The sequence below is a fragment of the Furipterus horrens genome, unplaced genomic scaffold, assembly GCF_987537825.1.
Source record: "Furipterus horrens unplaced genomic scaffold, mFurHor1.1.pri manual_scaffold_15, whole genome shotgun sequence".
In the NCBI taxonomy this organism is placed as follows: Eukaryota; Metazoa; Chordata; class Mammalia; order Chiroptera; family Furipteridae; genus Furipterus; species Furipterus horrens.
The window spans coordinates 13328666-13354029 of record NW_028327185.1 but is presented as its reverse complement, the minus strand read 5'-3'; the positions used below and the strand labels follow the sequence as shown (position 1 = coordinate 13354029).

At 52.5% G+C, this 25364-nt stretch overlaps 1 protein-coding gene and 1 long non-coding RNA gene across 3 annotated transcripts in view; one reads left to right on the top strand and one right to left on the bottom strand.

The window, feature by feature from the left end:
- The window catches only part of SDCCAG8 (SHH signaling and ciliogenesis regulator SDCCAG8), a 169482-nt gene extending 145855 nt beyond the window's left edge, over window positions 1-23627 (top strand). For both annotated transcript variants that reach the window (XM_090263247.1, XM_090263248.1), the window contains 2 exons: window positions 14418-14544; window positions 23294-23627. In XM_090263247.1, the coding sequence (XP_090119373.1) occupies window positions 14418-14544; window positions 23294-23323 (157 nt within the window). In that variant the 3' untranslated portion in view covers window positions 23324-23627. The remainder of the gene's footprint in view (window positions 1-14417; window positions 14545-23293) is intronic.
- Window positions 15065-19735, bottom strand: LOC149992429 (uncharacterized). Its single transcript, XR_016508253.1, has 2 exons — window positions 19580-19735; window positions 15065-15295 (listed from the first exon to the last, which is right to left on the bottom strand). It is a non-coding gene; the product is annotated as an uncharacterized LOC149992429 (long non-coding RNA).
- Window positions 23628-25364: the final 1737 nt, after the last annotated feature.

The following is a 25364-nucleotide window of genomic DNA, read 5'->3' as shown; positions in this document are numbered from 1 at the left end:
AGAAAGGCAGCATCCAGGTTAGAAGTGAGTTAGGAAGCTACCGTGTATGCGGCCACTTCCTCAAAGGTACTCTGAGCAAGAAAAATCTGTTAGACTTCTTCTCTCATTCAGTAATGATGGAAAGGCTTCCCCTAAAATCGAACTAAGTGAAACCTAGAGCACGTGTGACCAGGTCGATAAAAAGGACACGGGTTCCGGAAATCTGAATGTCTTCCACCTGCCATGGTTGTCAAGAACTCGTGCCTGAGGCAAATGACCTTTACTGTCTTAGCCAAGGTCAGCTGAGAATCACTTGAAGAGTTACCAGCTTCTTTCAGAAATAACTGTTTTCTGCGAGGACAATGATGTCACCCAGTAATTTCAGATAAACTGCTCTTTCACTTTTTGTGACTTCTTTATATTTGTATTAAAAATTATTTGTCTCATATACATAGGTTAAAATATATTCCTTTTTTCTTTTTCTTTTTTTTTTCAGAGCTGGTTTCATTCTGAACATATTGTTAGGACATCCTTCCTTTGTCTTCTGAATTTAGGATGGGGGGTTGTCAACGGAAAGCGCAGTTTTGATTGTTATCTAGCAAATGGAAGAAATTACCACTTTAATCCCTTTTACCTTCCAAGTGTGCATGATCCCAAATTTGTCAGCATTAGAATTTCTTGAAACAATGCAATTAAACTGCAACATATTTCCTAACACTCTTAATTAGACAGTCACTGGAAAATGTAGATTAACAGAAGTTGCTGTTTTTACCAACATATTTTCTCTTTCTTTCCCGCCACTATCACATCCCCCTCCCCCTCCCCCTCCCCCTCCCTGCGTTAAATGCCTGATGTCAGTTTCGTCCACATGTACATTAGGCACATGGAACCGAAGAAACAAAGTAGAAAACTCCCTTTTAATTCTGAGCTGCATGCCCAGCGCTACATGCAATGTCTGTGACTTGTCGCTCATGAGTTCATGCTGGGAGTTTCTTTTTAAAGACGAAATGTTTCTGAAGGAAAGAGTTCAGGTTGGGCAGATTGTGTTAGAAAAATCTCACTGTCTCCGAGTGGAATTAATATACTGATTATTCTGTGCGGGCACAAACTGGCAGCGTGTGCAAAAGTTCAAGAGTGTCTGGGAATGGAAATATGGAGAGTGCGGGAGACTGAGCAGGGACAAAGAATGGGAAGCAGCGCTTAGAAGTGAGACGAATGGTAACTTTGTGTGGGGAGAGAGGGAATTCAAGTGTAAACAACTGTGTGGAAAGCAGACCTCACTTAAAATATTCATATGAACCAGGAAGTCCTTTTTTTTAGGACTGATCAGGAAAATCACTTTAGTTATTGGTCGCGAATGGGAGGAAATAGAAAGGAATGTCATTCTCAGCACCATTTAATTTTCATTTCTTTGAGTTCTTAAGATCTTCGCCAGTTTCAATTAAGTCACATGAGCTTAATCACCAACACAGAAATTAAAATGGGTTGTAATATTTCTTCGTCCTCCCCATTGCCAAGATTTTTTTTCCTGTTTAATTAAGATTGGAGTCCTCCATGACCATCAGCAAACAATGATTCATATTTTTGTTTACAAATAAGATATTAAAAAGTAAGAAAAGCAAATGCAATCACGCCCCACCTTTCTCATCACAAAGAAACCAAACTTTCTTCTCGCTGCCTCTCAGGGGAAAGAAACTGGGACGTGAGCTAGGAGTTAATGAAGCTTTCAGCCATCTCCTGCCCTCAACTGCCATCTCAGTTTAATCCTCTCCTTCTGCCAAAGTCCAGAGGCCCTGCGAGACCCCCGCGGAGTCCCCAAGCCAGATGCTCCGCACCCAGCCCCCGGCCCCCGCCGCGGCCGCCCCGCCCCCGCCCGAGCCGGCCCCTCCAGATGCGGGCCCTGCTCCCGAGGCACCTGGCTCTCCCAGGGGCAGCGGGGTGCTCGGTGGCCAAGCTGCCGGGAGGTTGGGTCGGGCGGGGGACCGCAGCGAGCGCGGGGGCCCGAGTGCCCATGGCACGGCGCTCGGAGCGGGGGGCGCAGGAGGGGACACCTGGTGCCCCTGCGCGCTCGCTCGGGGGTGGCCGGGGCGCAGGTGCTCATGCCCCAGGCGCACGTGGAGCTCTGCGACCGTCCAACCTGCGGAAGTACAGTTGCCCAGCACGGCGTGGGAGACGCGACGGGAGGTGTTTTTTGACTTTGCTGGGTGGGCTCTTTGGACGAGCTGGGCACCGGAAACGGCTCGTGGTCCTGAGCGTGCACCACTGCTCCCAACTCGGTCAACAGAGTGCCACCAAAACTGCAGGACGAAGCCTTTTATTTGCAGCATCTAGAATGGGGGCCGGGGGGGCAACTATAAATTCCTTCTGGTTGGCAGTTCTTTTCTAAAGCAGGAAGTTACCTCCAGGATGACCAGTCTACGGGGTCCACGTGGGTCAGGGGCTGGGAGGATGTCACTATCCTGCCCCAGGCTGCTGTAAAGGGTGGCATCCCGCTTAGAAGGCTGAGGAGAGAGGGGGTGTGAGCAGGCTGAGGCTGTCCCCAGCCCTTCTCCTCCAGCCCCCAGCACACACCCCAGCCGCCCTATGCTCTGCAGCCCCCATCCGCTGGGGTAACTGGCTACTGGGGCAGTTGTTTTTATTGCCTGCAGCCTTGATTTGCCGGGCACAACCGCCCTGGGGCCGGCTTACAGAGATTAAGTGCTGTGTGGATGCTATGGTGTGTCGGGGGCTTTTTCTTCAAATCTGGGCAGGGGGGTTCCTAGTCTATGCAGCAGGTAGACTACCAGGAGTGGGGCCATGACTGGGAACTGTGGCCTGTGCTCGGAGGGGCTCCTGCTACCACCACCCCCACAGTGTGTGGCCTGCTGTCACCCCGAGCAGTCCCGGGGAGGCCTCTCCTTCTCTTTCTCCTCTGGCCCCCTTATTCAGGAAGAAAAGATGCATGTTCTGCTCTATTAGGAACACAGACCACTCTTGCCTGTCAGGAGAAAGGGGCCCGGAGGCGTTCTGAGACCATCCTGTAACAATACTACAGGCCCTAAGCTAAATCCCTTCTCCCCTGCCAGCTCAGGGGCTGTGTGTCTTGTGCAGAAATGTGGATGGCTTCTGCTTGGAGCCCCTCAAAGTTGATTGATGAGCAAGAGATGGGGCGAGGCTTTCTTATTCCAAGGCAATCTGAATATTTGTTCTCTTGGTCACGTTCCTCAAGGCCACGGTGGTTTCCTGGGCTACATGGGCGTTTTATTTACTTCTGCTACTTCTAAAAAATAGAGCATGGAGTGTTGGAAGCCTTGACTAATTCTTGAAATTCAAAACTTTGCAGCACAAACATTAAACCATTGATTTAGCTGGTTCCTTCTCCCCCACGATGGCACGGAACCAGGCAGGATCTGGCCCCCAGGGGCTGGGAGCCCACCAGAAGCCAAAGGAGCCCTCCAGCAGGCCTAACCATGCTGCCCGGCCACGGGCCTTCTAGTTGGACGAGTGGCACCATCATACTACCCCAACACTCATCACTGTGCAGAGGACCCCCTTTTACTAAATGATTTATTACTCTTCGCAGAATTCCTTTGGCTGCAGATTTTATTTCTGAGTCACTCTGTTCAGCTCAATTGGTCGCCTTCAGTTACCGTGGCAACCAGCAGATGGGGTTCTTTGACAAGGGTCAGCGGGGAGGCTGCCTGGGTACAGAGGGAAGAGGAGCTAAATAAAAAGCTTGCAGCATTGACAGTTCTGTAGTGGACGGCCAGGAGCAGTTATCAAATTACTTGCATTAAAACCTAATTAAGATGTGTGCCAATAAGTGCACGGTAGTGATTGAATCTGGCTACCAATTCTGCCGTGGGCTCACTTGTACCCGATCACATCTCTGTGACCCTTTGGCTACCTCAAGGAGGGTCAAACAGGAAGGAAATAGAGGGGTCCTCCCTGCAGCGTGGAACCTGATGCTCTGCAGGACCGCTCCCCAGTGTTTTAGCCTGTGGAGCACCATGAGGCCCTCAGTAGAACAAAACATGCCTGCAAATACCATACTGAGTGGCAAAAACCCGAGAGGGCCACGGGCAAGACCCCCACGCCTTCTTCCGTGCCTTCTTTGAAGACCATGGTTGCTTTAATTGAAAACAGCACTCATCAAAATAAAACGGACCTTTTTATCATTCCAGATTAAAGGGGACTGGATACCTGTGACAACTAAGTGCCAAAGACCTTTCTGGCAGGAAGAAAGGGGACAGTGTTGGGTCAACTGACAAAACTAGAATTCAGTAGGTTAATACACTATGGTTATCAGACCGTATCTTTATCATTAGGAAATAAACACAGATATCTAGAAGAAAAGGACAAGGGTGTATGCAACTTACTGACATATGATTCAGAAAAGAAATCTGTATACATGCATATATAAATATGTATGTGGGGGGAGAGAGAGAGGATGAATCATACATCAAATGGGGCAAAATGATAACAGGTGAATTTGGATAAAGAGTATGTGGGTGTTCTTTGCACTATTCTTGCAACTTTTTGTAAGTATGAGCTTATTTGCACATGAGCAGTTTTTAGCCAGAGGTGCTGCAGTTTAGGTTTAGGTAGGTGTGCTCTGAGAGGCGGTGTGGCTTTTTCTGCTCCTGCTTCCGCATGGCCTTGAGCCGGTGCAGCCTGGATACTACTCTGCAAAGGTGGCGGTTTTCACCCAGTTTCCTGCCTGGGCCCGTTTCTCTCTGCCCGGTGGGGCTGTGCTCACTGCGACTCTGCTGTGGCTTTGAAAGAGCTGGTTAAAGGTCACGGAGGCGTAAGGCCACTGGGCTCCTAGGTTCTTCAGAGTGTAAGATTCTTGACTTGTCCTCTCCTGTCCCTGCTGCTCTGTGGCGCCAGGGTCCTTCATGCATGCCCGGCCCTCCCAGGGTATTAGGAGCTCAGCTGGGCCAGGCCGCACTTGCTCTTAAGAGTTCAAGGCGGCAGCACAGCAGACTTCCCAAGCAAGCCGAGGTGGGGCTCGGCCTCAGGGTGCATGACGCTGTCAGGGGCCTCAGGGCCCAGCTCTGTGCCCTGGTGCCTTTTCCCCAAGGGTGCTGTGGCCCTGAGGAGTCGCCAGCAGCTGGTCTCCCACGTTGGTCTTCGGCGCTTCTGGCCTCACGTATGTGCATCCTTCGTGCCAACGGCAGTCTGGGCACTAGGTCAGGGTGGTTTCCAGACCCAGGAGTCCTCAAAGTGGTCAGTGACAACCTGAGAAATTGAGAGTGTGTAGACATTTTTATTGCAATTAGTGCATATAGCATTTCTATGGATTCACAAAGCTCAGCCACAGGAGAGTGGGAGTTTAAAGAGAACAAAAACAGAACCAGAGCTGCTGCTCCTCACTGAGCTAGGTGGACAAGCCCTGGTCTGGGGGCCCCCTCCTTTTCCCCTCACCCCGGGCTGCAGACAAGGATTCTCTGTCAGCCATTTCCCAGGAAGTTGGCTGGTGTTACTTCTCTAACATCCTCTTTTTTTAAAGTATGGAGTAGAAGTCATGCCTTTTTTGAAAAAGGATTTTGAAATGCTATGAAAAACACTGAATTTGGACTCAAGAGGCGTGAGCTCCAATCCTAGATTTACTATAGAAAGGCCGTGTGGCCTTGGGCAAGTCACTTGTACTCTCTGGGCCTCAGGTTCACCATAATGGACTGGACTGAATGACCTCCCAGGGGCCTCCCAGCTCTAACATGACCTGATCCTTTTGAAGAGCAGAGCAGGGGTCTCCCCCCAACCTCTGCCCCTTCTCAGTCCCTGCTGTTCTTCCACAGATGGCCAAGGCTGATTGGAAATTTGAGAGAATGAAAAGTTAAAGGGGCAGTACAGAAGCATAAATTCTCTTGATTGGTAATATAAATTCTCCCCAGAATGGCATGATCCTTAGAGTGAAGGACTCTATTGATATCATTATTGAATAGGGTGGATTTCGGCAAAGGAAATTTCATCGGCACACCAGCCATTGAAACTGCCTTAATTTTCTGAGGTTGACTGGCCAGAATGTGGTCCAGATTCACAAGCACATGGCTTCTTCATGCTGATTCTGTGTGGTCACATTAATGAGATGGAATTATGTAAAATGCAGCAACCATGCTGTATTGAAACGAAGTATACAACTATACAACTTTAAATTAATGTGGTCTATTCAACAAAATAAATTACCTAGAGCAGTAATTACAGTAACTGGGTTTTTCAACTTCAACTTGGACAACATAGATGTGCTGTGATGATGTCAGTATCTGAAGACGGTAACATCGTAAATCTGTGTAAAGTCACAGTACTTAGATGTTTGTAGCCGAAAGAGAACTGAGTCATCTTCTAGCCCAGAGGCAGGCCAGCTTGTTCTCTAAAGGGTCAAATAATAAATATGTTAGGCTCTGCAGCCATATGGTCTCAGTCACAGCCACTCGACCCTGCCGTTCAAGTGCAAAAGCCCTTCTGGACGATACTGAAAGAACAGGCATAGCTGGGTTTCCGTGCAAGTTTATTTAGGGACAGTGAAAGCTGGATTTCCTAGAATATTCATGTCACAGAATATTTTTCTTCTTTCCATTCTTCTCAGTCACTTAAAAATGTAAAAACAACTCTTAACTCGCAGATGGTACAAAAGCAGGCAGTGGGCCAGGCGGGGTCTGGCCTGGGGCATGAGGTTCGCTGCGCCCGGCTCCCGCTTCTGCTCTCCCTTCACCTGCGAGGAAGCTGAGACTCCCTCCGCTCAATCCCCCGACCCGCTGACTGACACCAGAACCACCGAGTAGACAAGGAGAGTCTTCCTTTAGGCAGTTGGCTATTTTGATGATCAAAATTGGAGCTACACACACAAAAAAGTATTCTCTAGGAGACCTCATTTCATGTGTGTGGTTAATATATCGTGAATCAAGAATCGCTGGAGGGCTCATTGAAGGGCCCACCCCAGAGTTCCAGCCTCAGGAGTCTGGGGGTCTTCTTCTTTCAGTTGTAGAAACAACGAGAACCTGAGGCCAAGCAAGATCAAGCCTCTTGCCCAAGTAAAATCGTAGTTTGTGGTGGGTTGTGATGCCCAGGCCCAAATCCAGCGCTCACTCACCTATTCCAGGAGTCTTTGAATTAAGAGGAAAATTTCAATAGTGTGCTTAAACTTAATTTATATGTTCTGCTTTTTCAGGAGCAGTTATTACATAATAAAGCATACTTGTACTACAGGTGAAATTACAGGTCTCATATTCAGTATAAATATTGTCCACTGGTAAGTGCTTGCTCGTTCTGACATATTTATCCAGCGTGGTCTAAATGCCAGGCACCTTGCTAAGTGCTGGAGATGGAAAGCTGAACAGGGTCCCATAAGAAATTCATAGTTCAGCGGGAGAAGCAGACAGCGGCGCCTGCAGTAAGTGTGAATGGGGGTGGGGGCGTACAGAATAAGCTGCGGAGAGGTTCAGCAGGGGTAGGGTGCTGGTCTACAGAGCTGGGAGGCTGTGTGATGTGAAAGGAAAGTGAGGAGGCCACGAGGACTGGAGGGTGGTCCCACCCATTGAAGAGGGACCTGGAGGGAGGGACATGCCATTGTGGCTTGGTAACCTGTACCCCTTCTTGTCACCTGAGCTGGGAAAAATGGCTGACTGCTCTGGGCCTTGCTTTTCTCATGCAAGAAATGACGCAGATGATAATAATGCAGATAATACCGGCTGTTCAGTATCGTTAGGAAGATTAAGTTCATGAATGAACGTAAAATGCTTTAGCTGCTTCCTGCCCCATAGTAAATGCTCAGTAAACGTTAGGGCAGACTATTGGAAATAGTAGAGAACTGAGTGTCTATTTTACAGTCAAAATATTTGCACCTTTTAAATCTGTATGTTGGTTGAAAGAAGTTCTTCATTTGCATGAGGAGGCCTCCTCTCCCAGGGAAATTGTGACCTGAGCACTTTGAGAACATATCTAAGAAGGGGAAGAAAAACCTTCACTGTAGTTAGAATGACCGGAGGAAGGAGGCTCCGGTCTGAAAACACTTCAGGACAAGAGACATTTTGCCACCACCTTAAAAAAGGAAAATAACCCACAAGTAGTATGTAGGAAGCTCCCAGGTGAAATTGTTGAATGAAACTAACACTTCTAATCAGCCCTGGCCCATGTGGTTGGAGTGTCATCTGGTAACCGAAAGCTTGAGGGTTCAATTCTGATCAGGGCACACACCTGGGCTGAGGGTTTGATTCCTGGTCTGGGCGCGTTGTATGATCCCCAGCTGGGGTGCATACTGGAGGCAACCAGTTAATACTGCTCTCTGCCATCTATGTTTCTCTCTCTCTAAAAGCAATGGGAAAAAAAAGGTCCTTGGGTGAGGGTTGAAAGAAATTTTTTTTTTAAATCCCTAAAACTTCTAATCAAAAACATATATGCATGAGGACACTGGCCACCTCTGGGGAGCCAGGACGCTGGCCTGGAGACAAATATAGAGGGCGCGTCCCTAAGGTACTAAAACCAGGTGCACAAGTGTTCATGTGATGATTGTGCCTCATAACTTACTTAGACGCTGCATATATTTTGTATGTATCACATACAACATAAAAAATTTAAATATATGTACTCACTTGCTTTCACAGTATTCATAGCAAATGAGTGTCTGAAGCACAGGACCGGAGCTGGCCGCTCGCACTGCTTCTGTTTTGCATCTTTTCCTCAGCCCACTCGGCTCTGTGAAGTGGTTTTGTATTTCACCACTTGCTCCATCTTATCTTGAAGTCTTGCATATTTTTTTTAAAAAAGGTGTTAGTTCTGATCACGCCTGCGGGGTGTGGTGAAGTCACTGTTGGCCCAATAGAGATGTGCCGGGCCCAGCACACACACCAGTGCTTTTAATTGTACAGGAGTGTGTCCCGTGGCCACCGCTGCCCCTGCCCGCCCGTGATTCCTGACCGCTGTGCCCCAGAATGGGTGCTCTTCTTCCCCAAGAGTCCCCAGTTCTGCCCAGCTGTGCACTGCAGGACCTTAGGGGAAACGGACCTGTGAGCAGGACGGTGTGGCCAGTCTGCAGAGCGAGTGAGCTGGACATGTCCTTCCTCGGGGACTGGCTGACCCCGTGAGCCCGGTGAGGCCAGGGAGCAGCAGGAGCTTCCTGGGAAGCGGTGGCCTCCGGCCCCGACGGGCCTGGCTTGGCCACAGCTCCCCCGGGCACCGGGACCGCACTGTGTACATACATACAGGTCTTGGAAAAGAAGGGTCCTGAGCGGGGTTTGCGCTCTGAAATCTGGTGATTCCGTCCCCCTTTCTCGCTGAGCGGAGCCTGTATGTGGCTCACAGGCTGTTGGGGCTCCTTGCATGGGGGGCCGCTGACTCAGCAGACTCTGCAGCAGGCCTGGAGGTGGCAGCCCACTCCGTCCTTTAATTGCCTCACGGCTTGGAGAGGAAATGGTGCAACACAAGGGACCCAAACAGATCAAGAAATTGCAGTTCCCAGAATGACGATTGCGCTGAGACCTGAACACTGGAAACAAGTTTCCAGGCCTGTGAGGTCCAGGGGAGCCCGTTCCAGACAGAGGGGACAGCGGGGCGGAGACCGGAGGTGGGAGGAGCAGCGGGCATTTGGGGGGCTGGAGAGCAGACGTTGCCACCACTGGTCTGGGCCTTGCTGGGGCCAAGAAGGGTATGTCCCTGCCCTTGGCCAGCACCCCGTCCTTCACAGCGGCTCATGCCTCAGCGAACAGCAGAGCCCTTGAACTAGAGCTGAAAACAGGCTCTGAGCAGGGGCTCCCTCAGGCTTCCGACCCTTGTCCCTTGCCTTCCGCTTGCCTCAGGGAGAGTCCCTGTCTCCCCCGCGATACCTTCCTGTCTTGGGAAGCCTGTGCCCTTGGCCTTGAGGATGTCCCCTGTCTCCTCCAGAGCCCCTGCTCTTGACTGAAGTGTCTCTCACCCTCTGCACCTGCTCTTGCTACCTGGCCCCCACCAAGCCCCTCTCAGAATAGCGTCACCTGCCCCATCCCTGTTATCAGGCTTCTGCCACACCTCCTCCTGAAGGGGCAGGCAGACCTGGCCAGGCGCACCCCCGTCACGCACCCCCACCAGGCGGTATTTCACACGAATCACTCGTTCCTCCTCTTTGAAGACCTCGTCTTCTTCTTCTCCCCTGGCTGTGCTCCTCCTTCTTGCTCATCCGTCTCAGTGTCTTGCTGGCCCCCTGTCCTCTGCCAGCCTTCAAATGTGGCTCTTTTCCCCAAGGCCCCATCCTGGCCTTATTCCTTCCCACGGCACCAGAGGGACAGGGAGTTCTGCCAGGCTTTCCCGGGTGAATCTTGCCCCGTGACCACAGCCTCACCTCTCAGCAGGTTAGGCCCGCACAGCCGGCGCCTGGCCCCTCCCAGGCTCTAAGCCCTACAACTGCTGGGCGGGTGGGTGGGTGTCTGTCTCCCAGGTGCTTCACCCTGACCCCAGGACTGCTGCACGGGCCGCTCCCTCCTCCATCCTCTTCCTTGGTAAGTGGCACCACTGCTGCCTAAGGGACCACGTCCATTTTTGTTAGTTTGGCTGCAGAGCTTTACTGGATCCAGCATGAGCCCCTCGGAGTCGCTGGCTGGGCCACACCCCACAGCTCCAGGCTTCCAGGCACCATCACCTTTGCGGCCTCCCTGTGGGCGGCCCTGTACCCATTCCCTGCCAGACCAGCAGCACCCACGCAGCTCTCCACACCCCGGAGGGCCAGCCCAGGGACCCGGAACTGGCCAGTTACCCTGTCTGTGCCTCTGTGTCCTCGTCCTTCAAGTGGGATAATTATATAACAGTCCCTGCCCCCGGGGAGTGTTGTACGCGTTAAAAAGCTCATAAATGCTGAGCGCTTAGCACAAGGCCTGGCACACAGTAGGCACTCAATAGATGATGATGATGATGGTGATGGTGATGATGGTGGTGATGGTGATGATAAGGATGATTCGGGTGGTGGTGATAATGATGATGGTGATGACAGCAACCTCCCTGGGCCTCCCACCTGCCCTACAGACCGCTGGCTTTTAGGTTTCAGTGCTGCAACCTTTGTTCCCAGTTGGTCTCTCCTTAACTGGCTGGGAACCCCTGAGGGCAGGGACCATTTGCAATTCTTGGTGTATTGCCAGGACCATCTCAGTACTCTGTCTGTGAAAGGTGTTTACCAAGGGCTGGCTGGTTTGCTGAATTAACTCAATAAATTAATCACCCCCTGATAATGGTCAAGACACCTGATCACTGCCTAGATCTACCTCCACGCTCTACCACTTCTTGTGTGACTTGGTGCAAGTTCATTGAACCTCTCAGCTTCAGTTTTCTCATCTGGAAAATGGGGTGCTAGCACCTACCCTGTAGGACTGTGGTGAACTTTTAACTGGATGACCAGCATGGAGGAAGAGGCCCGGGACTCAGTAAGTGTTAGCTGTTGTCAGCGGTCATTGCAGCTGTGGTGGCCACACAGGTGAGCTTGGGACAGCCGACACAGGAGCAGCCACCACCACGGAAAACCAAAGACAGCTTATGTGTCAGCAGGACACCCCAGGATTTCTCGTCTCACTGATGGTAATGAAACAGCCACGAACAGCTTGCAGGCTGGCTGGTGCAGTGTTTGGGGAAGGCTGTTCCAAAAAAACCTTTTTAATTAAAAAAAAAAAATCTGTTTTACAAATATTCAAAACAGGCCTTGAGAGAGCTGCCATCGAAATCTTTTCTTTAGTAAAGTCCTTTATCTGTTTTTCTCCCTTTTAGCAAACATGGGTTTGGGTTTGTTGTTGTTATTTTTACCTTCTCTACGCTTTTGACTGACATCGTTGCTGCCCATGGAGTGACAGAAGAGAGGGGGACCCTCAGAAAAGAGGGAGCCTAGTTTTTAAAGAGAGAAAAGCACTCTTGAGAGGGGCTGCGGAGTGTTCAGTTTGGCTCAGCTGACTCAAAATGAATCCACCCTTAGCTCTTCAGCTGTGAAGCCACAAAGGCGCCCGCCCCCTGGAAGGAAGGCAAGACCCTGCCCAGGGGCTGGATCCTCGCATCAGTGATGCTTCTTCAGGTACCCCCTGGACAGCTGGTGTCCTGGTGGGGGGCCTGGGTGCCCCCAGGTAACTGCTGCAGGGATCCGAGGCCCAAAGTTTGCAAAATACCACCAGCTGAGGTTCTGAGGCCTCCACAGGGCGAGGGTCCGGGCAGGAATGGGCCCCACGTCAGGTGGAGAGCCACGGCTCTCTGTGCTGCGTGAGCGGGCTTTGGCCGGGCCCCAGCTCTGGATGCAGCAGCCATCTCTTCTCAGGGGCCCCAAACACATACTGAGCCCATCCGTCTTCCAGACCCTTAGCCATTTTTCCGAGCCCAAGGCGGAGGTGTCATCTGTGTTTCTGTTCTGTTCCATTCGTTCCCACCAAGCACGAAGCCGGGGGGCCACCACCCCATCGCTGTCAGCCTGTGGCTCTCCCCACACCCACGACCTGACGGGGGGGTGGGGGGCAAAGCCACGCACTGTCTGCTCCGCAGGGACATGGGCTGTTCTCTTCCCTGCATCTCCAGTGGGACTCACTGCAGGGCTGGGCTGCACCCGGGAGTGGCGGCCAGCGGCGTTTGCCAGGGAATCAGTCTGGGCAGAATGCCCCCTCCACCCACCCCCCATCCCTCCAGCCCTCCTTATGCCCTCCCCAACCCCCTGGCCCAGCCTCTCTGCCACCTGGGGTGTCCTGGCCTCTCCCCACTGCTCCCTGCTCAGGAGGCAGCGCAGAAAAACCGTTTGGCGTGATGCCAGTTCGGTGGTTTTGAGACAGTGCACTCAGGAAAAATTGCCCCACTCGACTGCGCTGGGGGGCAGGGCAGACGGGGCTTCCCAAAGCTGCAGTGCCACGGCTCCACCAGAGAAAACACCTTTTCTTCCTCCAAGAGCAAAGGAAGAGCAACAGTGGAAAGGGGACATTCCCACCGTTGGTACAGTATAGAAGCAGGAGTGTGCCCGTGGGCAGAGGATGGTTGCTGTGTGGCTTTGCCCAGCCTGATCCCAGGAAGCAGGGCAGGGCTCGCCTCCAGCCCAGGCACAGGGTGAGGGAGCCTCTGGACCTGGCTTCAAACAGCCTGCAAGCAGATGCAGGAAGGAAGAAGTGAGTCGTGCCCTTGGTCCTTACTCTCCTCCAGAACTGGTGGAGAGGAGGCCAGTGGGCGGGCATGGGCTGGTGGATGGACGTGGTCAGCCAGGCCTGGACCCGGGGGTGGGAGGGCTGAGCATGCACCCAGCTGGCTGGACACCCACTGGCTGAGAGCGTCTGCTCCTCCGGAGAACATGGGCAGGAGGGCCTGACTGAGGGGTAGACGTGTTGTGAGGTCTCCCAGGAAACTGGCCTACCTGTCTCCAGAGGGGACGTGCGTCAGTTTTAATGAGTAGCCTGCCCACCCCTAACGCGCAGCTCTGTCGTGATGTTAGATAGGACAGGGGTCTCAAGGTCTTGGCCATGCTTACTAAATGCCATTCTTGCTAAGTGGGAAAATGTAGCAGACCAGCTATAAACAGGGTGACAGGACAGGAACCCAAGCCAGTAAGTGTCGCCAACTGAAATCAACGTGTAACTGACCAACCAGCGTGTATAAGCCATGGCTAAGCCGCCCTCCTGGGAGGCAGAGCTCTGGATATGCATCCCTGTCTCCTTGCTGCAGGTCGATAAACTTCCTGGTGACAACCATGTCTCATTTTTGAATAGAGCACCCCAAGTGGCAAACCCCTGGAGTTGGGGCAGCACCGGTAAATGCTTAGTTGTGCTGGGACCCCTCCAGAACCATGCTTTTTGAGGACTGCAAGGAAGGGCATGTGAACAGCGCTTTTCAGAGCAATTAGTTCTGGCTACTGTTCAACTCTAAATTTAATCTGAAACCTGCATTTCCACGGCTGGTGTGCTACTCGCTGTACAGGAAGCGTCTGTGGACAAATGAGCATGATAGTTAGAATGAATTAGCAAGTCTGGAGAGGACAGCCCATCAGCAGAATGACAAATTTAGGGCCTTCAAAGACATCTGGTCAGCGAGGCTGCAGCGCCTGAGCGGTTAATAATGGAAAGCCAGTGCTTCCGCCCTCGCCCTCCTCACCCCCTGCCCCCGCCGGCGCTGGTGTCGGCTCCAGACATTTCCAGATGAGCAGTGGAGACCTTTGACCTCTGGGAGCTTAAGGTTTCAGTGTTTCTACTTACCCAGCTGATCTGTGTGTTTGCTAATTATGATGTTCGCTGATTTCCTTTCATCCTTGGTGCAGCCCCGTTCCCGTTACCAAATGCGTCCCAAGGGCCACTGCGGCCAAGGCCCCACTCCTCAGGGTCGCCCTAGACTGACAGCTCGAGGTCACTGTCAGGCACTCCCTCATGGAACATGTTGACAGTGCTGAAACTGGCCACTGTCCTTCCCCCCCACCCCACCCCCCGCGGCGCTCCGACGCTCCATCGCCCTGTTCTCGGGCCCCACGTCTGACTCTGCGGTGGCTCTTCCTGCAGGCTCGGGCAGCTGGATAAGCACGGCCAGGCCACGGCCCAGCAACTGGTGCGGCTGCTCCACAAGCAGAACCAGCTCCTGCTGGAGAGGCAGACGCTGTCGGAGGAAGTGGCGCGGCTGAGGTCCCAGGTACCATGCACACCCGGCGCCGGCGGGGTCCTCAGGGCGGGCTCACCCACCACAGGACGCGCTGGGGCCTGCGCTCCTCTCTTCATCTCCTTCCTGTTTCACGGCTGCACTTTAACTGGCTCAAGTGCGCAGTGATCACATTGCTCAGCTGAGGAGTCGGGAGGGCCATCCGAAGACTTTGTGCGGCTCAGTGTGGACCCAGGAAAATGTGGGGTACAGGCTGTCCTCTTGAGAGAGTTCAAATGTATGCAGGCCCAAGAGTGAAGAGGTCACACAGTGTTCTGAGTGGCAGCCCCGTGGGGGAGGGGTGTTCTGAGTGGCAGCCCCGTGGGGGGCATCCAGGAGTGCTGTGAAGGGCCCTGGGGCTATGTACCGCCTGCACTGGTTGAGGAAGGGGTTCCTCCTTGTTAGGGAAATCACTGCAAATGAAATGCACAAATCTTGTCCTAAATTACCTGACAATTGAACTAAGATTTTTGGGGGGGATGGGGAGGATTATAAAAGCCCTTTTATAAAGCCATTTTAAAACCAAACAACAAACACAATGTTACTGAAGAATAGAAGATGCAGAAAAAGAATAACTTGCTGCCCTGGCCCATGTGGCTCCGATGGGTGGAACGTCATCCTGTAGACCGAAAGGCCACAGGTTCGATTTCAGTCAGGGCACATGCCCAAGTTGTGGATTTGATCCCCCACTGGGGCGCGTACGAGAAGGCAACGGATCGATGTTTCTCTGTCTCCCTTCCTGCCTCTGTAAAAACAATGAAAAAAATAAATATTCTCAGGTGAGGATAAAAAAACAAACAAAATAACTTGCCAACACATTCAACAATAAAGAGAGCAAGGTTGTTCCCTGTGTACACGAGTCACTCCCTTTCCCTGCGGGACTGATCATTGTGTCCATTCCACAGACAGGGAAACCGAGGCCAGACAAACACAGCTAGCGTGGAGCCTGACTCCACAGCCCAGCTGTTCCCTGTCCAGGTGAGCACGGAGATACTAGAGGAAAGAAAGTATCCCCAGGTGAGCTGGGAGCACAGGAGGAAGCCTTGTTTTCTGAATTGCTCCTCTTCCTGGGAGAGGGGCTGAGTCTTTTGCCCGACCCAGAGTTTGTGAGGATAATGAGGTGGTCCACGGGCCGGCCGGGGCCTCCGCCGCTCATTAGGATTGCACCCAGGTGCTCCCCGGGTCCCCGGGGACGTCACGTGTGCATGCTTGGAACGGTTCATGGGAAAAATGCGTCTGGAAATGAGAAGGATGGGAAATTGCCTCTCAATGTCCTTTCAAAATGACCGTGTGCCAAACGGATATCTGGGAGCCACTATCTTCTAAGTGAATTTTCCCGCTCAGCCCAACTCCCTCTGCAAAGTGCTCATCTGTCTTCACAGACAGCAGGTGAGCACCCCTGGCCCCTGCCACACACACCCACCCACTGCCAGTCACTGAACTGAGGCCTGGGACAAGCACACGCCTGTACTGTCCCTGGGCCTCTAAGGCTGCTCCCGGGGACCTGCACTGTAACAAGCCAATTCGGTCACCCTGGGGGACGCTGAGGCTTGAGAGCCTCCGACGTGTTTGCAGGCCGAAAGCACAGAGAGTGATTCCAGAGTGTGTCACGCCGTGAGGCCCCGAGCAAGCCACTGACGTCTCTGCTGCGCCTCAGCGTCCCCACCTGCACAGAAGGTGGCAAGCCAGCCCAGCTCAGCCGGGCACTGGAGGGGGCACAGCCGCACACAGTAGGCCGGAGAGGAGCTAGGCTTTCCCTGGTTTCTCCTCCAACACTTGAGAGGCTCCCCGGGAAGCCCAGGAAAGGCAGAGGCCATGGGGCGCCGGCAGCCGGTGACGAGGCTCACTCTTCTCCCCTGTTTCTCTGGCGTGCTCAGACCTGGACGGTCCAGCCCACCCTGCGGGGCACCCTGGGTGCTGCTGGCCAAAGGTCAGGGCACTGGGCCTTCGGGCAGGTGACCAGGCCCCTGCCTGGAATGGGGGTGGTGGCTATGAGTAATGGCAGGGGTGAGTCTCAGGTTAATCAGCTGTCTCCTGAATATCCAAACCCAAGGCCTGCTCCCCCCCCACCGAGCATGGACGTCACCTGCCTCGGCCATGGAATAAACTGGAACTGCGAGCCTCGCTGCCCAGGAGCCCTTGGAGGGAGGCAGGCTGCCGTCTGCCCCCAGGTGTCCCCGAGGCCATGGCCTTCCAAGAGCTCTGCAGTCAGCCCCGGCCCCGGTGCTGCCGGACAGTTTTCTGCCTCATCTCTGGTTCAGGGATGTTTTTTAGCTAAAGGCTTCCATTTTCTCAGCCTGGATGAATTAAACACAACCCCTTAATTTTGCATACCAGTGTCAGACTCTGAAAATCTCTGCCCACTTCATACACAAAAGAACGAGGGTATTTTCTGGCCTGGGCAGCTGCTGAGCCGAGTGACCTCCCTCGATCGTTGCCTGGTACCAGCCCTGTGCCCTGGAGCCAACGACAGGGCCCTGGACTAGCCTCTGGCCTCCGACAGGAAGCATCTAGTCTGTTTAGAAGGCTCGATGATTCCGAATCGTTCTGCTTCATTCTGAGGTGTGCGCCACAACATGTCTGGCACAGGGAGCTGGTCGCAGGCCTAACAGTGCTGTGGGGACATTTTGGGCCGTGGGAAGTCCCATCCTGCTCCGAAACCGCTGCTGCAGTGAGTGGGCCAGTCTGGCGAGAGCGGGTCAGCCCTGGGGCCGACCCAGTGGCCCTGGCTCAGGGTGCTGCCTCTGAACTGAGGGCTTCTTCATTGGCTTTTTCTTCACTTGGTACTGACTGAAAACAACGGCTCCATTCATCGCCTGTCCCACTCGGGGTGGGAGGGACTCTAGAAAATGACTTTTAAAATGTCATGAGATGCTCTACTGGTCCTTTTGGAGAAACAAGGCCCTGGCAGCAGTAACCCAGCCTGGCTGTGAACGCCATCCTCGGCCCCTGTCTGCAGGCCCAGGGCCCCAGTGGGGGGTGCAGGGGACAGGAGGAGAGGCCTGACAGCTGGGAGCGGGGGCAGGGCTCCCTGACCTGTGCTAACACCTGGCCAGGAACGGTGGTGCCAGCCGGTGAGGAAATTGGAATCTTTTGTGGGGAGAACAAATTCTGAGAGATGGCAAGGAACGGAAGTTGTGCACTCAGAGGCCTGTCTCACTCGTCATGATCACTTTATCGGTTTATGTATTTATTTGGTGATGAAGGTGGTTTCCGTCGAGTTTTCTGACAGCAGCCGCCCCATCCTCAGCATCCAGTGTGGGGAGGGGTCCTTTTAAGTCCTTCCAGGGGGGTCTCTCTTACGGTTTCCAAGCCGGCCTCTGAACCTGACTTACCCGTGACGACTCCGGGGCCCCGTGACTTTGGAGCCTCCTTGGCATTGAATTTAATTTCCAATATGATATAAACGTGTGCGTGGACCCAGCAGGCCTATGTGATTACGTTCAAGATCATGGGCCTGATCTTGTGACACCAAAGGGCACATGGGAAAGAGCTGGGAAATCAGCTCAAGAAACAGAGCCTGAGACGAGGGTGGAGGAAAACAGGCCCGTTTGTGACCTGAAGCAAAGGGAGGGGGCAGCTTCAGAAACAGGAGCTCCCGCGAGGCCACGGGGAGGCAGGGCCAGCTGGGAGGAGGCACCTGCCCAGTGACGGGGCAAGTCCCGGAGCGGGGACCTGAGGCATAAGCGGGGTTCGTGGGGCTGTCCCCAGCGGACGCAGGAGCTCCCGTGAAGGTCGCTTACCTGCAAGACAGATGGTGCCTGAATAGAACAGCAAATACACTGAATAAAAGAAATTAAAAAGCCTCCTCCTGAACCAAGACTTTTTTTTTTGGAGAGAATTCTAAATAGATGAAAACAAACAATTTGATTTCCACCAAATTGTTGTTTTTTTGTTTTTATCCTGATTTCGCCCGAATTGTCAGTCTCAAAAATAAACACTGATACATTCCCAGAAAATATTTTTCAAATAAAAACTGACTCTGTTAAAGTTTGCCCTGATTCTTTCAAAACTGTGTACAAGACACTGTCAACCAAAGTGACTTGCATATTTTTTTAAGTACACTCGAACATATGCAGCTCAAATGTCATTAACTCCCTGCTGCCTGAGTGTCTGCAGAGATGACACCAGACCCTCGCTCCACGTTCCCAACGAGCGGGTCCCAGGACCTCAGAGGAAGTCCCCCAAACAACTCCCACAGCACAGTCTAACGTTATGTTTCTTAAACTGCAGGCCCTGTGCGTAATTACTGTTGAAAAGTACATACAGCTTCATTTAAGCCAAACCTGCTCTCTTGTTAACAGTTCACTTTGTCTGAGGGCGAGTAATCTCCAAATAAGACTCGTGGAAGGAAAATAAATTGAAATTTTTTTATCGCTTCAGATACACTTGCTCCACTGATTGCTTCCCGAGTCAGACTTACATTTTGTGATATAAATTCACAATCAAGATCTTAAAGGGAGCTAAACATTTTAATCCAATTAGACAAGTGAACAAAACACTGAATATTGCATGCAGAGGAGATAGATAAGTGGTTCTTGCCTTTAAAAGACTGTAATCCCGTCACATTACAACCCCAAATGTCAATGTTGTCTTTTATTTTTAACGCTTTCCAACACGAGGCAGCCAGAGGCGCCTTGCTCTGCTGTTGGTGACACTGTCTGTCCTTTGGGAATTCTTAAACTCTGTTTACCATGGAAACATGGTTCCCGTAAAACACAGACACCTGCCCATGTGCAGAGGGTGCCTCGTGACTTCTGGGAATCCAGAAAGCTGGAAGATGGCACACCCGGGGCCCTGAGACTTACCGAGGGAACTCGGAGTGTGAGTGAGCTCTGCCGCGGGGAGAAAGCCATGCAGATGCCAGGCCCTGGGGCGCTTGTGTCCTCTGACATCCCCCCCTTCTGGGTACGGGTCCCCTGCCATCCCCCACGCCCCAGCCCCAAGTCCAGTCCCAAGATGCTGTTTCCCAGAAAGCCAAGGACTCAGGTCCCTGCCTTTGCTACAGGGAAGGCTCTCCTGCCTCTACCTTTGCGCGTTTGTGGCATCCACGGTGCCTTTGTGGGGCGCAGAGGCAGCACAGCCAGGGTTCCTCATTGTCACGGCCAGCGGCCCAGGAGGAAGGAGGAGCCCGGGCCATGCGACCTTGCTGTGACCTCCTGCCTGCTCTGCAGCTGGCAGCAGGCAGATTCCAAGAAAGGCCTGCCCGGCAGAGGGGTGTGGGGCCCGGCAGTTTCAGTCACTTGTGTGTGCGGGGGGCGGGGTGGGTAGGAGACGGCGAGGCAGGACTCCACTGACCCAGAGGCCGCCCTGGGCCCTGTGCAAGGTGGTGACCACTGTGGTCACAGGTCAGTGCTCACGTTTGAGGCCACCTTTCCATGAGGTCCTGCTGAGGGCGCCCCCCCTGGACACATCGGTGCCCCCCGACGCCAGGTTCCCTCGGCAGGTGCGTTAGTTCCAGGCAGCCAGTTCGATGTCTTCGACTTAATCCCACAAATGCAAACTCAGGGCTCGTAGGCTTCACTGTGCTGCCAGAACAGCATTAAAAAGCAGACTCTCAGCTGCCCAGGTTCAAGTCTCAGCTCTGCACCACTTCAGGGGAATTTTTTAGCTCCCACGTCACTCAGTTTCTGATTTAAAAAAATAATAGCACCAGTATCCCTTTAAAAGGGAGCTCCTGCATTACCCAGCACCCAGCAGAGACAGCAGGAACCGCCAGCGTTGGTGCAGAGCTCAGTGCAGGCACGAAGGGGCCACGGGGGTAAATTATGTAACAACTTTTTGTGCAGAGAGAAAAATAAGTCCCAGGTGGGTGAAGTGAATGGAACCGAGAAGTCAATGGGCAGCAGACAAATTTCTAGAGAGACCGGTACTGGTTCTCTGGGCCAGGACTGGGCGGACGGGGGCGGGGGCCCAATGGGACAGCAAGAAGGCTTGTCTGCTGGGCCGCAGGAGGGCCTGGCTGCTGCTGGCCTGGGGCTCAGGCAGCCCTGGGCAGGCTTTGAAATGCCCCACGGAGCGGGAGTGGATCTGTCCTCTAGTTAAAAATAGATGCTTCTTGCCAGAAGCCCAAGGATAGGGCTATCTGTGCTCTGGCCACACAGAAGCAGAAGCAGCCCATGTTGAGGTGGAGAGCAGGAAGTGGGGGTGCTCTGTCCACAGGGCCCGCGAGAGGCTGGGGTGGAGACCTGGTTGGGGAGGCACAGGGTGCCCTGAAACCCAGCCACCGGCGCCTTGGGACAGAGCAGCAGCAAAGGCTCCACTGGCCCCGACAGCGTGGTTGCCTGGGTAACAGCTGGGGTCATCCGGACTCATTTCTGAAACTCGGAATTTAAAGTCAAACTGGGGAAATGCGTTAGGCACAGAAGTCAGGGATAGGGAGAGACAACTTGGTTAGGCTTTAAACGAGGACAAAGAAAATGGGTTACCAGTCGTGAGCTGGCTGACAGGAGCAGGGATGACAGCTGGGGACAGTCTTTCAGAAGAGCTGCTGCCAGGGCACCCTGTGGGTCCCCTCTAACCTGGAGGGCAGCCACAGACAACTGCAGATGTGACCATGCCACCCAGGAGGCCACCGCCGGGGCCCTAGTGACATGTTGAAAGGCAGAAGGAAGGGAAGACGGTGGCTCAGGGCTCAGGCCGCAGTTCCAATGGCTGGGGTCCCACGGGCACCTGCGTCCTGGCCTCGCCCGCACAGCCAGACCATGATGCTGCCGCGTGGATGAAGGAACTGACTTTCTGGAGCTAAGCGTGGCTAAGAAGCAGCAGCAGAGAAGCCAGATTTGGGGCAGGGACTAGCTTTAGCTTCTGTGTCTCTAGTTTATGTGCTTAGCCTATGGGATGGGGAAGCACGATAATATAAAAGTGAGGGTGAATACAGGCCTTCACACCAAAACCAAACAAAACATAAAGTGATTGAAGGAGGAGTGGCAGCTGACTTGTGGCAGGGGGGTGGGGGCACTCAGTGACTGTTGCTTGTCCACGGGGAGGCTTCACATCTGTGTGGCCCCTGAGCGGGCCCACAGAAGCCATCTGCACGCTGGCAGGGAAGGGACCAGCAGATGATGAATTACCAGGTGGCCCCAGAGTCCACACCAGGACTCACCATAAGAAATGCATTTCCTGCAGCTTGGTTTAAAAAAAAAAAAAAAAAATCCAGCCATCCATTTTCCTTTGCCTTCAGGTCTTGATCACTGTTCTGATCTGGGCATGTTATGGGTGCATTCAATTTTTCATTTGAAACGTGCCTATTGTGGTTTACACTTATCCTTTCAAAGACATCCTTGAGTCTTTGAAGTTAAAAAGTGAGCCCGTCTCCAGAGCAGGCAGCACGCTAGAGCACGGAGCAGGGAGTCCTTCAAGCCCGCAGTGGGCAGAACTGCCCTGGGCCAGTCCAGCCGAGACCGAAGACAAAGCGGCTCGAGACAGACACTGTTTGATGGTCAAATGGAGCTGCTCGCAGGCAGCCTCTGTGCTGAGTAAACCCAGGACAGAAGGGGACCCTTCCTGCCAAGGCAGGGCCCTGGGGCACTAGGGGGCTCCCTGTGGCCCAATCAGGGAGGGACAGAAGCCCCCTGCGGTCCTGAAGGAGGAGGGTCCATCCACCTCTGTCCCCCAGCCCCGTATCACCAGATTCCTGCTCTGTAGTCAGGATCAGTGCCTTACACACCCTGGGAAAGCTCCTTGGAATGTAAACGTTGCCTTCCCTCCGTTTTAAATAAGCCAGCAGACTGAGTTTCACCTACATCGCTTGCATGCATTCCGATCTCGGACCAATGCATTGCCCTGGCTGGGAACCCCTCGGCATGTAATCACGGCTCCAGCTGGGTTCACAAGGGTCCCTCCCCTTCCGACTCCTACTGCAGAGCCTGTGTCGGGAGGTGCAAAGGCCCCTCGTCTTCCTAGATGATTCCCAGCTGAAGAGACTGGGCGGGGCCCACAGCTCTGCACCACGTTCCGATTTACCTGCTGGAATGAAAGCTGGGATGGGCACGGGAGCTGCTGCAGCTCCTGTCACCTCAGGGACCCGACGCTGCAGAGGGGAGGGCCTGCGTCTGCTCAGCTTCTCAGAGTGAAGGGCAGGGACTCAGACGAGGTGCGCGGCCTGCCACCGTCCCCAGCGGTCTGACGCCACGCCCACCACTCAGCGCAGGCGGCAGGATTCCGTGCTAACCCGTGACTCCCCGGCCCACTTTCCTGAGCTAGTTCCAAACCACTGACACCTGTTTAAAAACGTAAGCGACCCCGGGGACCAAACACGAGAGGTGGTTTGCAGGTGAAAATGCCTTTCTATGTGTTACAGTTAAGTTGTCTGCCGCTAAACACGGGGCGGTTCCCCAGGAATTTCTCGGGGCACTCGGCCTGCACCCCGGGTTTAGTCGCCGCTGTGTTGGAACAGTTTTCAGTAACCAGATTCTGGCAGGGTCGGGTCTCCCTTCCTGCACAGGGAAGAGGGGGCCCTCTGGCCATGTCCTGTCGTCAGACTGCTGATGTTTGAGGGGCACAAATGCCTGGAATACAGGCTGTTTTCAGATTTGAAGCATTAAAAAGTAGTTCACCTTTATTCTTAAGTCAGCAATGGCTTTGACCTGGGGGGAGGGAGAGGAACAAACTTCTTGTATACAGTAGTTGGTTACACACACTTCCTAGGTTTTTACCAAAAGAAGAGTTAACCAGTGAGAAGACAGATCACATTGAAGAACATGATCTATTTAAACTTACTTTTTATTATTTTTTTTTCCAGTTACCCAGCATGCCACAATCTGATTGCTGACCTGGATGAAACAGAGTGAAATAAATGATTTACAAAGAGATATTTACATTCATCTGATTTGTACGTAATATGCCGCAACGCACCATGACCATCCCGCCGACAGACACCGCCTCGGACAGGGCTGCGACGCCTCCGCCGCGTGTTCCCGAGCGGTCCCTGCGCGGTGGCCAGGCTGGAGCTGGAGTCTGGCGCGGGGAGACCTCCTGGGGTGGGTGTGCAGAAATGGCTTGACGGGACTGTTCTTTTAACTCTGCTCATTTGTAGGCTACGTTACACACATGAATTTCAATAAATGAACTTTTGAAAAGACTTGAATTGTAATGTTGACTTTCTACCTTGTAGTGATGAACAGAACACACCAAAAAGGCACATATTTTAACTAGGCCAAAGGGTACCAAGGACCATACTTGTTTCCCTGCCACTCACATCTCTCCCCCTCCTCACGACCTACGCGTCATTCCCTCCACTTTGCCTTCAATCGACATCCCATGAAACCCGTCAGCTCTCACCCCGCTAATCTGTGCACCACTGGGAGCCGCCAGGAAGCACTAAGCATTATCCTCCCCACGCATGACAACAAAAACAGAAGAGCATCTCTGGCTCCGTGGTGCTGGGTTCTTCTCCCATGTGCAGTACTTGAGAGGAGCCTGAAAACCAACTGAGTGACATTACAACGTCCCTTAAGAGTTTCAGCCAGTATCTGTACACAGGTCATTAGTTTAGTTGAGACTAGTATTTCAGCTACACACAGTTACGCCCTCCCGTGCTTTAAAGTAATAGAAATGGGCATTGAAATGCTGTGTCGTCTGAGGATGACAATGAAACATGGAAGGCAGGGATGCCGCGGGGCCAAGTCCCTGACCTCAGGCTGATGTCCCTGGCCAGCAGCCCATCGCCGGCATCTCCGTCACGGCCTCTCAGAGTTAGCGTGGGTTAGGCTACGGAGGCAGCGGGGTGATCCACAGGCAAAGGCCATTCAAGTCTCTTAAGCGTGGAAAGGTTCACACCTGAAAGAGCAGAACTTCTCTTCAGAGACAGAAGGTTTTTGACTTCCTCAAATGTGCTCGACATAAAGGCTGTTACAGAAGATATGTTAATTGTCCCTAATTCTGGTTTAGGAATACAGTAAATAAATTATACAATATTCTAAAAATAGCACCTTTAAAGAATGACAGAGGTCACTTTATGTGAGGCTCCTGGACTGTCAACCCCAGTGGTTGTGAGAGAAGGGCATGTGCAAGGACGCCCTTGAATTTGGCGTGTGACACACACATACATGCTTGACAAACTTTGGTCCCAAAGCCATTCCTCGAGCCGGCTTAGTCACAGGAGCAAAGCCAAGGTTCTACAATAGTAGGTCTATGAGGTAAAATCAGAAAAAGGCCCCAGCCAAAACGACTAGGTAAATCAGATTGCAGACCGAGCATCCTACCCACCTGTTACCCCTGTCTACGTTTAATCTGCCACGAAGTTCTAAAAATCTAGTCTCGGAAAGGAAGTACGCAAAGCCATGTTATTAGGAAGACTTTACCAATGAGCTACATGCCTTAAGAATAATTCTGGGTCCAAACCATCCGGCGTGAAGATGATGAGGGTCTTACACACCTCCAGGGAGACCTAGCCCACCCCTGGCTTCACAGCAGGTCTGTCCTAAACCCAGTGCTGAGGGCTCAGTGTCTCCCCTTTGGACGTAGCCCTTCACCTGTGTTGGTACAGCTCCACTATTGCCATTTTATTAAAGTAATAAAATAATCCCATGTGTGTTTTGAGCTACAAGAAATTTACATTATTTCCTGTCACGTTTTATACAGGGTAAGTTAATACCAGGTAGAGCTATGAAAAATCTTATTTTTTTTTTTGAGAAGAGTATTTAATTTTCTGAGATTACAGAACCACGTCCAACAACAATAAACAGAGAAGTAGCAGATTGACATAGTGCTTTATTTAAGCTATCTATACGAGGAAAATAATGTGCACCCTATCATAGACGTGTAAAAATACTAAGGATGTACAGTGTACAAAAACAGTTTCTTGTAGTTAT